This window comes from Lipophrys pholis, assembly GCF_963383615.2.
Source record: "Lipophrys pholis genome assembly, chromosome: 4".
In the NCBI taxonomy this organism is placed as follows: Eukaryota; Metazoa; Chordata; class Actinopteri; order Blenniiformes; family Blenniidae; genus Lipophrys; species Lipophrys pholis.
This window is the reverse complement of record NC_137637.1, coordinates 5,404,278-5,419,499: the sequence shown is the minus strand read 5'-3', so window position 1 is coordinate 5,419,499 and position 15,222 is coordinate 5,404,278. Positions and strand designations below refer to the sequence as shown.

General features: G+C 44.3%; 1 protein-coding gene across 1 annotated transcript in view; it reads left to right on the top strand.

The window, feature by feature from the left end:
* Window positions 1-3,489: 3,489 nt before the first annotated feature.
* Window positions 3,490-15,222, top strand: part of LOC308108950 (receptor-type tyrosine-protein phosphatase gamma-like) — a gene marked incomplete at its 5' end in the record, with an annotated part of 501,371 nt that continues 489,638 nt past the window's right edge. The window contains one exon of the mRNA XM_080462281.1: window positions 3,490-3,571. Within this exon, the coding sequence (XP_080318407.1) occupies window positions 3,490-3,571 (82 nt within the window). The remainder of the gene's footprint in view (window positions 3,572-15,222) is intronic.

Below are 15,222 nucleotides of genomic sequence, written 5' to 3'. Positions count from 1 at the left end.
ATTATTTCAGTATTTGTTGATAGTTATTATTTTTGTAGGATTCGTTAAAGCCCGCCTCTCCGCCTATAAATAGGCGGTGTCTAAAGGGTTGAGGGCTCCTCTCTCTCGATCACTCCCATTCGAACACGCAGCCAGGCGGCTGCCCTCTTCGGCTCTTCCGCCTTCGTTGTATGTGGGGGGTTAGCGCAGATCCTTTTTCCCTGGTGGGACCGGTGGTCCTGTTTTCATTTTTGTTTATCCTTCAAAAGTAGGTTGGGGTTTTCGTTTGTTAGGTTGGGTGTTGGTACCGGCTCCTACAGCCCTGTACAGGGTTGGCCCGATACCGAACCTGTTTGTTTGTTTTTGCCAGCCCACCAGGTACTTGTTCTTTTGATATTTTGTTAGTTTAGGACACGGGGTGGTTATGGGGTTTTGTCGGGTTCTAGTTTTTACATAACCCGCTTGCTTTTCAGGTTCAACACTTTTTTTTGAATTAAAAACCAACAAGTGTATTAAAAGAAATTTAAATAAAAATGGTAAAAATCCAACCGTTTCCCTGTGTCCTTCAAGGTATGTTCCGTCCCTCCTCGGGGTGTAACAATGCATGAACATCGCCAACGTGGTGTCCAAATCCAAATGTAGTTCACACAGCCAATAACTTCTTCCAAAGGTCAGAATAACCAAGTTGGTGACCTCTGCTCATCCTGACGTGGTTTTACTTAATTTCATTGTTCATTATCCTGCTGGTCCTCCCACTGAAAGAGTTTCTACAGCTTTCTCCAGGGTGTACCAGCTCAGAACATGTTGATCTCTCCAAGGTTCTCCACTTTGACCATCCTGAACACACACTTTACTGATTTAAGGGTAATGTTTGGCTCACCAGACCCCCCCCCCCCCCCAAGTGCTGACAAACTCGATTCAACAGTAATGTCTTAAAAGGTAGTAACTGTAGTGGCCGACACCATTAACTCCGTCAAACAACCGGCCGTCAAATTGCAACGACATCTTTGACTGATACCCCCCAAAGAGGCCCCATGTCGTCCCTGCCGCCGCATTGCTACATCCAGTAACTTTACTGAAGAGTGTCAGTCGAAGTGATGTGAAAGTGAAGCATCTAAAAATGAAGAGGAGCTATACTTGTCGGGGAGCGAGAAAAGAGAGAGAAGAACGGACAAAGCGAGACGGCAGTAAACGAAGCAGATAACGACACATTACCCTTGCTAGCGGCGCGGGAGACATCAGCCTGGGGATCCCGCTCTGTCGGCTCGCCGCTACAGAGTGTTGACACACCAGCACGCAACTATACGGCGCCTTTAGCTCGCAGCCAGCTGACAGAGTGAAAGTGAATAGGTAAAGCGCTTTTGGGCGACTTGCACAATCTACCTATTACACTGTGTAAATAACGGATCCATTACTAACCCGAACCCTTCGCACTGCGCTATAGACCAATGCTTGGCCCATTTGTGTGCTAATTAAGGATCCACTACTAGTGCAGGGCAATCACCCTCTATCACCCAAAAGTACCGGACAAAAATGCTTGTACAGAAGAATGCTGTACAACAATATTTTTTATTGTAATTACACTCTAACCATTTAAACACTTTTTTTTTTTTTTTAGAATGGAATAGAATAGAAACACTTTATTTATCCCTGGAGGGAACTCAATAAAAGCAATTTTTTAAATGTTTTAATTTTATTGATTAAATTTATTATTTAGTAATATATACTTTTTTAAGTTTCAGTTTCTGACATTCATTTAGATGGTTTCAGGTTATTTATAATAATGTCCAACACTTGTCAGAGGGGCCTATTGGGGATTGTTGCCTGGGCCCCAGCCCACTCCAGTATCGCCACTGCTCACTGTTACAGTATGGGATGTATGTGTGTATCAGTGATCTGTTCGCTTTTATACCTGTGTTTTTATATTTTTAACAGTTTTTATTTGTATGTATTTATGGATGCACAGCACTCATTTGTATGTTTCTGATTGATTTTCTGATGCACAAATGAGTTGGCACTTTTAAATCTCATTGAACTTGTTACAATGACATTAAAGATTTTATTCTATTCTATTCTATTCTATTCTATTCTATCTTCATCGTAAGTGCTGTTCGCAGGTGTTTCTCAAGTAATTCAATTCATTCATGAACTAAAATAGAGTTCCATTGCTCCTTGGACAACTTCTGATGCCCCTTGTTCGGCTGTTGGTGGTGACCAGGGGCAGCCTGATTCTTCTACAGCCATGAAACCTCGGACTCAACAAACTGGCGTAGCTTATTTCAATCAACTTCAATCAACCATGTGCAGCAGTTTGAGCCTCACTCTTTTTCCATCATTAAGTCACCTTAAATGGATTCAGAGTTTTGGAGATTAAACCATCAGAATATACTTTTTCCAGCTTCTAACACAATAACAAAATGCTGTAATACTGCATAACATAACATAGCATAGTCATTGCTATTTTAGATACATGTTGCTCTGTAATTTAGTCCAACTGGAATCTCCCATTAAGACATTTACTGGTATCTGAGTTAAGTTATTAAGAAAGTTTGTGTTTGTCCTCTTTATTGAAAACAGATCTGCTCTCACATGTGGAGGCAGTTTTTGTTGTGCTATTAATAATTATGTAATGCTGCGTCTCAGGTCTAAAGTCTACAAATATTAAAACATTTAGATGCCATAATCTCTCTAAGTCCTGGTTTGATGCGCTCTTCGGAATGACATTTCATGTTTTTTCAGCTCTGACAATGATGGAAAATGAACAATAAATTATAAATAAAGGGAAGAAGGACAAAGCCGAAGACGCATTGTTGAATGTGAGTGCGTTTTAATGGCATTAACGCGAACAAAGAGGCTGCAGTAAAGCGCAGATCTGCGGTGAAGAGCGCGCAATGACGCGTCCAGCACTGACGCGTCCCGCACCGGCGCTAGGATCCGGAGGAGGGGAGGACCCCTCTCTCTCTCTCTCTCTCTCTCTCTCTCTCTCTCTCTCTCTCTCTCTCTCTCTCTCTCTCTCTCTCTCTCTCTCTCGGTTTTAAAGTCTCTGCCAGACTTGAGCTCCACACGTTACTTCCTGGATGGATGTAGGAATGGGAAGCATCCATCAGCAGCAGCAGCAGCAGCAGTAGTAGTGAGAAGACCGACCCCTCCGTGTCCGTGCACCCGGGCTGCGCTGCCTCGTCCTCCGCCGCTGCCGCCGCCTGCAGCCGCCGGAGCGCCGCCGTTCCTCCAGCATCCACCGGGACCAGCGGGAATATCTGATGGTGTGCACTCGTTAAAGGCAGGGGACGCAGAGAGAGAGAGACAGTGTTACTTGGACCTCTCACTCCATCTCTCCGCCCTCCTCCTCCTTCTCCTCCTCCTCCTCCATCTCTCCCAGCGCTGCGTCTCCGGCTGGTTTTTACGCAGCGCAACGCGCCGCTCGTGTGACAGCAAACAGAAGAAGAAAAAAGGGGGTGCAGAAACTCAACAGTTGCTTGTTGTTTGCATGTCGACGTGCATTTTACTACCATGTGGAGGCTACTGCAATCGTGCTGTCGCTGCTGGTGGATTTTCTCTCTGCTGTTTCCAGCCTGGGCCGAATGTCATCCTGGTAAGTTTCATCCCCCCTGCAGGTCCGTGGAGGGGGGCTTTTCTTCCCGGTATTACCCCTGTCTGCTCTGACGGAATGTGGCAGGTGATTGTGAGTCTTTCTCCTCGCTTTGGGGAGGACGCGCGGCTCCGGCTCCGGCGCGTCGGGAAACTATCAGCTGGTGTAAAAAGCTGTTCAGTGGGCAGCTGAGTGACCTTTTTGTACCCCCTCATACCCATTCAGAGCACAACTTTAGCCCCTCTACCCCTGCCGTGCGACTCTGCTTTAAGCTCTCCATTGGCACGCGTCTCTCTCCTTTTTGCGTATTTTTACCCGTTAAAATGTAAAGTGGGAGCCTGTGAATTGTAAAAAAAAAAAAGGAATCCGGTGGCTGCGGTAGCAGCAGACGGGATTATGCTGCTGGTTAGTGGATGGAGGTTTTATTATTATTTTTATTTATTTATTTCGGGGAAGCTGTGATGCCTTGTCAGCCGCCGGCGCGTAAACCCGAGCCGTTATCTCACCGCCTGAAGCAGGAGAGCAGATACATGCACACACACGCACACACCTAAACGCCTCAGATCTCATGTACCTGTTTACATTCACTTTGCATGTGAATGCTGCACGCTGGCTCCTCTAATTGGGCTAATCTTCCTATTATGTAACACCACTGCACAATTTCCCACATTCATTTTGCCTTTGCTCTGATTATTGCCAATTTCGTTTTTAAAAATAGACGCCCCCCCCCTCCCCCCTGGCCCTGGATCCTGGGATGTGTTGCATTCAAAGTCTGCTGGAATTAACTCCTGCAGATCATTTTGTGTATTTCTACCACATAGAACTGTGAGAGCACACCAACACAAGAAATCCCACAAATCCAATTTGACCTTGAACCAGAAAGTGCTTCATGTTCCTTCGAATCTGATTTTCTCTGGCCCTCTGACCCTCGCCACCTCACTGCGATCTGGAAGGGGCTCCCACACTGAACGGCTTCTCACCGATTTACAGTCGAAACCAGCAGGAAGAATCAGACCCAAGAGTAATAGTTTGAAGAATGTTTAAGCTTTCAGCTAAAATAAACTGATGGTGTGGAACATTAGAGAGGCGTTGGCTGTTTGACAGCTTGTAAAGCTCCTGAAACCACAACATGACACATTTCTCATGGAAGCTTTTCCATTTCGCTATTCAGACTTATCAGAATTTATACTGATTGTAACTTCGGTGTAGGTTGAGGCAGTGCAGGTTATTGCTTCTCTGACGATCCAAAACTCCGTCCCGCAGTCGTCTGAAGACGTGACACATTTTCAGACGGTATTAGCCTAGTTTTTATCTTCCCGCTCCTCAGACGTGCCGTTTGAAGCATCACAGTCGCGGCAGAGTCCAACATGCAGTGATAAACGCAGCCGTCGCTCCAACAAAGCCAACGGACAGACCTTCAGCCTTCCCCTCCTTCCCTCCGTCGCTCTCTATCACCTCCATTTTTCATCTGACGTTCCGTCTGATCACAAATCTGGAGAGAAATTAAGTCAAGTGAGCCGAGAAGGAAAGAGAAGAGCTGCTGGAGGAGATGGATGGCAGTGATGGACGGAGAGGAGAGGGGGTTTGACCCACAGGTTGGGCGAATTCGAAGGCTTGAAGAGCCTAAAGATCGATCAGGAACCGTTTGGTTTTAGTCACGAATGCACATCCAGGAGAGTAAGAAACACCTTCCAGATGACTTTCTCTTTATTTAATGTAAAATGTTGTCAGTCTCGACTCCTCTGAAACAGAATCTGCTGCTTCTGTGACACGACAGATGTCAGAGGACGCCGCTCTCGACGCTTGCAGGGCGACTCACGGCTCAGGATGCCGTCTCCGTCTTTACTCGACTCGGATCGGAGCGAGGCCGAGGAGGTCGACGGACGGCCGGCTGTGATGGAGAGGCGTCTCTCCCGCTGGGGTATCATCACCTCCAGCCCGCTCCGCGCTGCTATTAATACCCCTCTTAGCTGGGAAACGGTGGAGGAGGAGAGAAATCAGCTTTCCAGCAAAAGAGAATCAAAGAAAAGCAAAGCTCGTGCTGAAGGTGGTGGAAAAAAAAACCTGAGCAAAATACTTCAAAATAGGTTGATTCTTACCCTAAATACACAAAAGAAAATCTCAGTTCAACACATATTTCATGATGGAACGGGAGAATTACTGCATTGAATGGCTGTTTTTGAGATTTGATGAGATGTAGAGTGAAGAGGCGTTGCAGTGAGATTGAATGTGATGAGGAACAGAGACGGAGAGAAATAATAATAAAGAGACGAGTGAGTTGGATCCAATCCAACACGGACGTCATTTCTTCATCCTGTGATGGACGAATGGAAAAAAAACAACATGTTGCTGGAGTTCAGTTTGATTCTCCACATTCTGTTCCTCATGGGAGGAGACGTCAGCGGCCATGTGCGGGGTGTGTGTGTGTGTGTGTGTGTGTGTGTGTGTGTGTGTGTGTGTGTGTGTGTGTGTGTGTGTGTGTGTGCGTGCGTGCGTGCGTGCGTGCGTGCGTGTGTGTGTGTGAGAACCCGTAACCTGCTTCGATGGGTATTGTAGCGCGCTGTGTGTGAAGGGAGGACTTTTCCCAGCATGCTCTGGACAATCAGTCCAAAAACAAGTATTAAAAATGAGTAATAATGATCGTTGACTTGCTGTCGAGTCTCTGAGCTCTTTTAGCTGAGATGAACTTGGATGTTACATCATCACAGCTATCACATCAATACATTAATGAGATTTTATTTAAACTTTTAATCGCCAGTTTTGGAGGAAAACATTTATTACACGTGAATGCCACTTTCATGTATGTATTTGTCACATGTAAATGCTAACGCTAGGGTAACATCAGCACGACAGTCGGTTTTAGCACTTCTTCTTCTCCAAACGTTCAATTTATTTACCGTGAGACATAATCAGGAAAATACCCAAAAATCCGAATGTTGAAAAGTTTAACCTGAAGAACAAACTGAACAGCCTCTGCTGAGCTGATAACAAGAACTATTTTGAAGGATCACAAACACCTGCGGAGCCACGAATGTTAACTTCCTTTAACTTTAGTCCCTTTGCAGAAATCAACTTCAAATTAAATATGAAAAAATAGTGGGAAAAAAAAGGGAAACTGACTGAAAGCGCACTGATTCTGCAGTTTATGGCTGTAAAACGTCTTGTTTACGACTGTCTTGTAATGTAATCAGTTATTATTTCAATGTGACTCTAAATTATTCGGACGCAATAATGAATGAGCTTTTTAAATCTACAAAATCAGCAACGTTATAATCAAGTATTCTGTGGCTTCCGTCAGTTTATTCATTATATCTTCTCCCAGTCTATATTGTATTTTTTTAAAGATAATATTTGGATAATTTTATTCAACTGTAAATTCCATTTTTATTTTATATAAACTTAAAGCATTTGCAAGCATCACTAATTCATCTTTTTAGAGTTTACAGTGTAATAACAGAACTGCAGAATATTATTGTTGATTATCATGTGTCCCGTTACACGGCTCGTTACAGCCACACAAACATCTGTTTCTGTGTTCTTTTTACCTGACACGCACGCACGCACGCACGCACGCACGCACGCACACACACACACACAGTGCAGAAGCTGTTTATTCAGTTAGACGTTCTTTTCTACATGTTGTTCCAGTGATGATAACCAACTTTAGTTGTTCTTGAGCTAATAAACGGTTTTGTCTGTTGCTGTTTGTGCTAAATATCCAGTTGAGCCGCTGATTAAATATCCCAAAAAAAGTGATGCATTGTTCGAATCGTCAAAAAGCTCCTTAAGATCTAAATTCATACGTCTTTGTTAAAAGAAGTTAGAGTGACCAGCCTTCTTGTTATTGCTCATTACAAAGGGCCAGGGCTGCTCACATTGCTCCATATCAACATACACCATATGCATTTTTCCAAAGACAGAGGAGGGGGGGGGGGGTAGTGTTATTATCCGTGTGTGTGTGTGTGTGTGTGTGGGGGGGGGGGGGGGGGGGTTGTCAGTGCCACCCTCAGCTCGCCTTAATAGATTGATTAAAAGATAGCACGCTGTGTTTGTGCGTGTGTGGGGGGGTGTTGGTGGGAGGACGTGTGGAAGGGTGGGGGGTGGGGGCAGTTATCCATGTCGCTTTGCCGTTAGAAGGTGAGCGAGCGACAGAGAGGCAGATAAATGAAGGAAAACGCTTTGTGTTGCACCATTGATTTCTTTTAAAGCAGGAAATGATGCTGTTTTGTGCACAAAGAGGGAAAGTGAAGATAAACAGATCTGATAATGAAAACAACAACAATGACCACATTCACTGATCATCATATCTCCCAGGTCTCTGTGCTCCGCTGAGCCGGCCGCTGTCATCACCGCTTCCTAACCTGGAGGAGGTGGAGGAGGAGGGGTGGAGAGGTGGAGGTGGAGAGATGGAGGTGAAGTGGTGGTTAAAGATGGAGGTGGAGAGGTGGAGAGATGGAGAGATGAAGGTGGAGAGGTGGAGATGAAGACGTGGAGCAATGGAGATGGAGAGATGAAGGGGGAGAGGCGGTTAAAGATGGAGGTGGAGAGGTGGCCGAAGAGATGGAGGAGATGGAGATGTGCAGACGGAGAGGTGGAGGAAGAGAGTTGGAGGCAGAGAGGTGAAGAGATGGAGAGATGCAGGTGGAGGCAGAGAGGCGGAGATGGAAGTGGAGAGGTGGTTAAAGATGGAGGTGGAGAGGTGGAGATGGAAAGGGGGCTAAAGATGGAGATGGAAAAGTAGTTAAAGGTAGACAAGTGGAGATGGAGGAGATGGAGAGATGTAGATAGCGAGGTGGAGGAAAACAAAAGGTGGAAATGGAGATGGGCAGAATGAGAGATGGAGGAGGAGATGGAGAAGTGGAGGAGGAGAGTTAGAAATGGAGAGATGGAAATGGAGAGGTGGAAGAAGAGAGTTGGAAATGGAGAGGTGGAGATGTAGATGGAAAGGTGGAAGAGGAGATGGAGGAGGAGAGTTGGAGGAGGAGATAGAGAGGTGGAAGAGGAGATGGAGAGGTGGAGATGGAGGAGGTGGAGGAGGAGATGGAGGAGATGAAGATGTGGTTCATGCTGTCCACAGGTTCTGTTGCTCTCACATCAAACATCTGGGACTCTTCAGCATCAAAACCTCTCCTCCACCTTTTCCTTGTTACTCACGGTCCAAACCTCCTCCTGGTCCAGACCTCCTGGTCCAGACCTCCTGGTCCAGAATTCCTGGTCCAGACCTCATGGTCCGGACCTCCTCCTGGTCCAGACCTCCTGGCCCAGACCTCCTCCTGGTCCAGACCTCTTGGTCCAGTCCCGCTCCTGGTCCAGACTTCCTGGTCCAGACCCGCTCCTGGTCCAGACTTCCTGGTCCAGACCTTCTGGTCCAGACTTCCTGGTCCAGACCTCCTCCTGGTTCAGACCTGCGGGTCCAGACCCTGTTCATCTGGTGATCCATCCCCCTCATGTCATGTTTCCATTCTTCTTTTCTGTTCTTCTCTTGTCTTCTACCTTGTGTCCCCTCCTCCTCCTCCTCCTCCTCCTCCTCCTCCTCCTCCTCCTCCTCCTCCTCCTCCTGCTCCATCTTCTCTTTATCTCTCGTTCAGTGTTTGACCCATTTCTCACACATTATCATGGTGTTGCAACCAGAGATTATCATTCTGAGGCACCATAGCTGCAGCGCAAACTGCCCATAAAGATGAGACACATATTTCATCACAACAGGAGAAAAATAAAAGTTATTCCATAGTTTCTGAGTCGCAGTTGCAGTAAATGTCATTAATAAATGAAGCCGTGAAAATTTAAATTCAAGATGAATCTCAAAGTCAGGATCAAGATGCAAAGTGTGGCGGACGCACGAGGACACCTTTTAAATTCTCCTCCTCACCGGTAATGAGGAGATAAATATCATCTTATGGCTTTATGAGGCTGAGAGGAGACAAACCCGTTTTCTTGCTTTTTTAAATGGAATTTTCCAAATTTTTCTCAAATGTTTTAGTAAAATCCACCTTGTTACTGTATGAGGTGAAGCCTTGACCTAAAGTTCAGGGGAAGAACGTCACGTGTCGCATTAAGATCAGTCTGCTAATAAATGAGGATTAAAAATAATTGAATTGTGTCGATTATGTCCGATTACAAATACTATATTTACTCGCAAGCTGCTTTCACAAATATATTATCCTGGAGCTTAACTGACAAAACAAATCAGGAAGGTTTTCAAACTTTTCTAAAAATAGAATTAAAAACACGTTTCTAGATTGTTTCAATATTGTGTAGTTTAGAGCTGACTGCATAACGAGTAAAAACACTGACGCTGTTGGAAGACGGTCATCAGTTACCATGGAAACCAGTAGATCTGACACACCTCCATTGCAGCTCTTCACTGTTTCCATGTTTTCATTTCTTTGCAGGTCATGTGACCTGCACAAGGCCCGCTTCGTAACGACGTCCTCCAGAGTAACATGCTAATATAATCAGTGAAGTAAAGAAGTGGTTACGATCCCAGAGCTCGGGAGAAAATGGTTCATGGAAAACTCGACCGATCGATCAATTAACCGGTCAATCGATCGAATTATGGAGGGAAAGCTGGAAAAGTGAAATCATTGATTCATTCATTCCTTCATGCGGTTTGTTTTCACTACTCAATCAGACGACTGGTGGGAGCATTCATCCATCACAACCTTCTTTTATGTAATGAAACCTCCACCCCCCTCGCCCCTCCGCCTCATCCCCCCCATCCCCCTCAACCCCTCACCCCCCTCTGCTCCACTGCCTCCCATTCTTAAAATTATTTTTTTTTCATAAGTCCCCCCTCCTCTTCTTCCTCCTTCTTTTCCTCCTCCTTATCCTCTTCCTCCTCTTCTTCCTTCTCCTTCTCCTCTTCCTCCGCTTCTTCCTCCTCCTTATCCTCATCCTCATCCTCTTCCTCATCCATTTCTTTCTCCTTTTTTTCCTTCTCCTCCTGCTCTTCCTCCTCCTTATCCACCTTCTTATCCTCTTCCTGCTCCTCATCTTCCTCCTTCTTCTCCTCCTCTTCTTCCTCCTCCTTCTTTTCCTCTTCTTTATCCTCCTTCCTTATCCTTCCTACTCATCATCTTCCTCCTTCTTGTCCACCTTCTCTTTCTCCTCTTCCTCCTCCTTCCGCTCTCCGATCTCAGGGCCTCCCCGTTACGCCAACCTCGATCAAGTCAAATATTTGCAGAGAGGAGCACCGACCTCCGTCTCAGCTGTTTATTACTCCACCGTGGTTCATGGAGCTGCTCCGCTGTGATCCGTCTGAAGACCACGTCTCCACCGTTTCTTCTCCTTCACGCTTTATTTTAGTTTTACACCGAGAAACACTTCCACTTTTGGCTTGTTTCCTAAAAATACCCTCACTTTGCAGCCGCGAACAGAAACATTTAGCAGGTTGATTTAGCACGCGCACACACACACACACACACGCACACACGCACACACACACGCACGCACGCACGCACGCACGCACGCACGCACGCACGCACGCACGCACACACACACACACGCACACACACGCATTAGAGCATTAGAACCTGGTTCTGATCGACAGTAGAGAATCACACCATGTGACCGTCGAATATTAACCCCGATGAAAATTGTCAGTTTATAGAATAAATGTCTTTTTTTATTTTTGAAAATGAACCGCAGTGCAGCAAGTTTTCTCTTTATAAATGTCCAGAAACATCTGGTTAGAGAGGAAGTCTGCAAAGAGACAATTTTACCACTTTCATCACAATAAAATTCACCTGGAGCCACAAAGTTCTCTCTCTCTCTCGCTCTGTGTGTGTGTGTGTGTGTGTGTGTGTGTGTGTGTGTGTGTGTGTGTGTGTGTGTGTGTGTGTGTGTGTTTCCTTTTAATCTTTTCCCAAAGCTTTTTCTTTCTTTCTTTTGAGAAAATGTAGCTGTTTTAGGATTTTAGTTTTTTTTTTCTTTTTACCTTTGTAGCAGTTTATGGTTAGGGTTAGCTATATTAACTTTTTTTTAACTATATTAACTTTTTTTTCTTCTTTTCATTAGTATTGTACTTTTGAGCAGTGAGAAAGAGCCTGTTTAATAATGTGCCTGCATGTAAAAATAAAATTCAAATGTGATAAAAAAAAAAAATCAACCCTCAAACTACCAAAATCAATTAAAATAATAGAAATAAGTGAAACTTTCTTGCCTGAAATGCTGCTGTTCAAACCTGCAGAGTCACATGAGATCTAAACAAGCTGCTCAGTCACAGCCAAGGTAAATCAGAGTCAAGAGAAAGGACGGATAATTCAGACAGCATCACATCAAAGTGTTTATACTAATTCATTATTTAATATGTCTGATCACCTGATACAGTGTGTCCTTATATGAAATATAGACAAATATATCTCATTACACACAATTGTTTATCCATCCATCCATCCATCCATTTTCTCCCGCTTATCCGTTTCCGGGTCACGGGGGTGTTAGTCTGAGCACTGTCACCCAGATCACATTGCACAAATTAAGAACCTTCCTGCGGGTGGTGAGCCCATGGGAAGGTGGCGCCCGGCGTGGGACATGAACCCTCTACCTTGAGATTTCGAGTCTCATGCTCTACCAACTGAGCTCGCCGGGGGCCTATGATTGTTTATGCACACACAAATTTAGATGGTCACACACTTTTTCTTTTGGATTGTAATTCTCCTTCTTGCTTTGAGCAGATTGGTGGTATTTAATATAGAGCATGACCATTCTGTTGATATTAATCTCTCAATCTGTTTCTATATCAGAACCATTGTTAACCCAGTATGGCGTCACAGTGACCACACCCCCCCGTGCAGGTATCTGACCCCGGGTCTCACGTGACGGCTGCGTGGTAAAGCGTGGAATTATCACCCAGCGAGGTGTTTGTGCATGCTAACGGCGAGCACTGAGCATGCTGGTTTCACTCCATCCCCCCAGTGCAGCCAGTGGGAATAAAAGCAGTGAATAAAGAAGGGAGAAAATCACTACATGCCAAGAAGTGTTGTATCACAGTCTGAGCGGTGCACAGACCTCCTCATTAAATTCTTGCAGTGGCGTTGGTTTTTCCACTTTAATGCTTGGGAGACGCTGGCTTCCTCCTCGGAGAGAGATAGGGACTTGGGGGCCACTGAGACGAGCTCGTAGCCCAATTTGTCTTCCTTCCAGGGGGAGGTGGTTTAAACAGCAATGCCCTCTTCTCCCTCTTAATCTCTAGTGACCTCTCCCCGGCTGGATCTCACATCTCTGTTGCGCTGCCTCGCTCTTTGGCGCTCGGTGCTCTCTGAGCTGTCGCGTTTGACTTCATGTTTTCTGTTTGTCTCTCAATTCTATTCTTCCGCTGACCGCCAGGCAGGTTAAAGGTGCTGTGCAGCTCCATTCTTTCTCCCACAAATTGCTTTACGTCGCTGTCTTGAGGTGAGTCTCTGAGCTGTGGAGGACGTCAGTTTCAAATTAAAGAAATGACATTCTCTTTCGAGCCCCAGGCTGATTTTTCAAATATTTAACATGTTTATTTATGCATCACATCAGGTAAAATTTCTCAGCTGTTGTTTCAGTACCATTAAAAAAAGCATTGATAGAGATTTTTGTGATCCATCTTACTTTATTGGGTAAGCTGTAATTGTTATAAGATGTGTTTTCACCTAATAGGACCATTGTTACTGGGTTTGAATAAACCTGATTCATGCTTATTTTCTCTTTCATTATTTAAACAATTTTCTCATCTTGCCAAATGTTATTTATCACTGGCCCACACTAACCTTTCAAAGGTACAAATTATCAATGTACAGAGAAACCATAGTTTGTGCTATTAATAGAAAATGTAATAAACTGCTTCTGAAATGCAGATTTTTACCCAGATTAAGAGAAATCCTCTTTTAAAGACATTGAACTGTCTAATATTGATGTTTCTGTCGGGTAACAGTGGGAATAATAATTAGAAAGGAAGCTTATTTTTCTTTCTCGGACAATGATGCCGACAACGGCATCATTTGTAATGCATTACACTCATATGACCGTTTTTTTCAGTAATGCATTACTATTTCCAAACCAATAATCAGATTAATGTTACTTCTCCAAGTCACTGTGCATTACCATTGTAGCGTCCCGAAGAATGAGATTCTTGTCTGTTAAATTAAAAGGTCGCATAGAGCAGGTCGGGCAAATAAATAAATAGATAAATAGTGCAGACTACAACTACGTCACTAAATAAATAAACAACAGTAATAGTAAAACTCTGATAATAAAACCGTGACTCAAACATAAATACAACAAAGAATGAAGGTCAAAGGTTAAATATGTATCAGCGGGTGCAGGAGGCACTCATTCTTATGTTGAGACAGTGGGGGGTGTTGTCGGCCACTGCTGAAAGTAACTAAAGAATTACTTGTAATATAACTTAGCTATAAGTGATCAGTAAACTAATTAAGTTACTTTTAAAGGAGTAAATACTCAGTAATCTCATTATTATCAGCACTCAGATTACTTTTTCAAGGTAACTGTGGCAACACTGTTCACAGAAATAATAGCGTTCAATAACATGCGTTCTTGGAGGAGAGGTGGTCTATTAGATGTTGAGGTAGATGTACTCCATGTGTGTGTGTGTCTGTGTGTGTGTGTGTGGGGGGGGGGGGGGGGGGGGGGGGCTGCTATCACCAGCTCCTCCTGCCTTCATGTTTGCTTTCTCGGACAGCCGTTAGAATCATCATCACACCAGAGGAGCCTCTCCAGTTATTCTGTGTGCTCTGAAGCTCATTGTGAAGAAAGACAAACATTGCTGGAGCTTCAGTATCTGATCGCAGAGGGGAGAATATAATGATATGTGCATGGTTGAGATGTGGGCGGAAGATTTACACATGATAGACTGTAGAAAGCAAAAGGGATTAAGTCTTCTGTGTCCTTCTTGATGACATTTTATCCAGTTTGGTTGACAACATTGTATGTAAATCCAGTTTATCGGGATCAGAAATGTATCTGTGCCTTTCCATTAGACTAAATGCTCTGGAACCTGTTAAAAAGTTCTTAAAAACTAAAATGTGCAAACAGTTTGGTGATGTTGATGTGGGTCCAATCAAGCAGAGGTACAAGTGGAGGAAATCCACAGATGTGGTGAAGAACAGGCAACATCAGGAAACACTGAACAAGCACCAACAACCAGGAGAAACAGCATGAAACTGTTTGCTGACAACAATCAAGGATCTGGTTAGTGAGATGTAGCAGATGAAGGACAGATTAAGTAACATAAAACAGGGTTATGATGGGGTGAACAATTGCCAGAGAGATCTGACCCTATAAGCAAACTACTGTGATTGAGATACTTTGCCCTTTGTCCTCTTTACGAACAGAACCGCCCTGATTGGTCAGCTATTGTAAAGCAACAATGATTAGTTGAGCACATGACACATGAAAATACACGAGAACAAGTCTCCTGCAAACGATGAAACAAATCCAGAAGGAAAGCAAACTTCTCTGTAAGACTCTCTCTGACTGTAGAGGAATCCTAAACAAGATAAGCTTTTGTGTCACTGCAAGGGATGGGAATTGATACGATTTTTATGATGCTGCTTCCATTGTCAATTCTGCTGAATAATTCAGTTCTTTATCAATTCTCATTTGGAAATGAAACCTGCAGCATTACCAGCAGAGGACAGGTTAAGGTTGCCACTGCTGATGGGTTG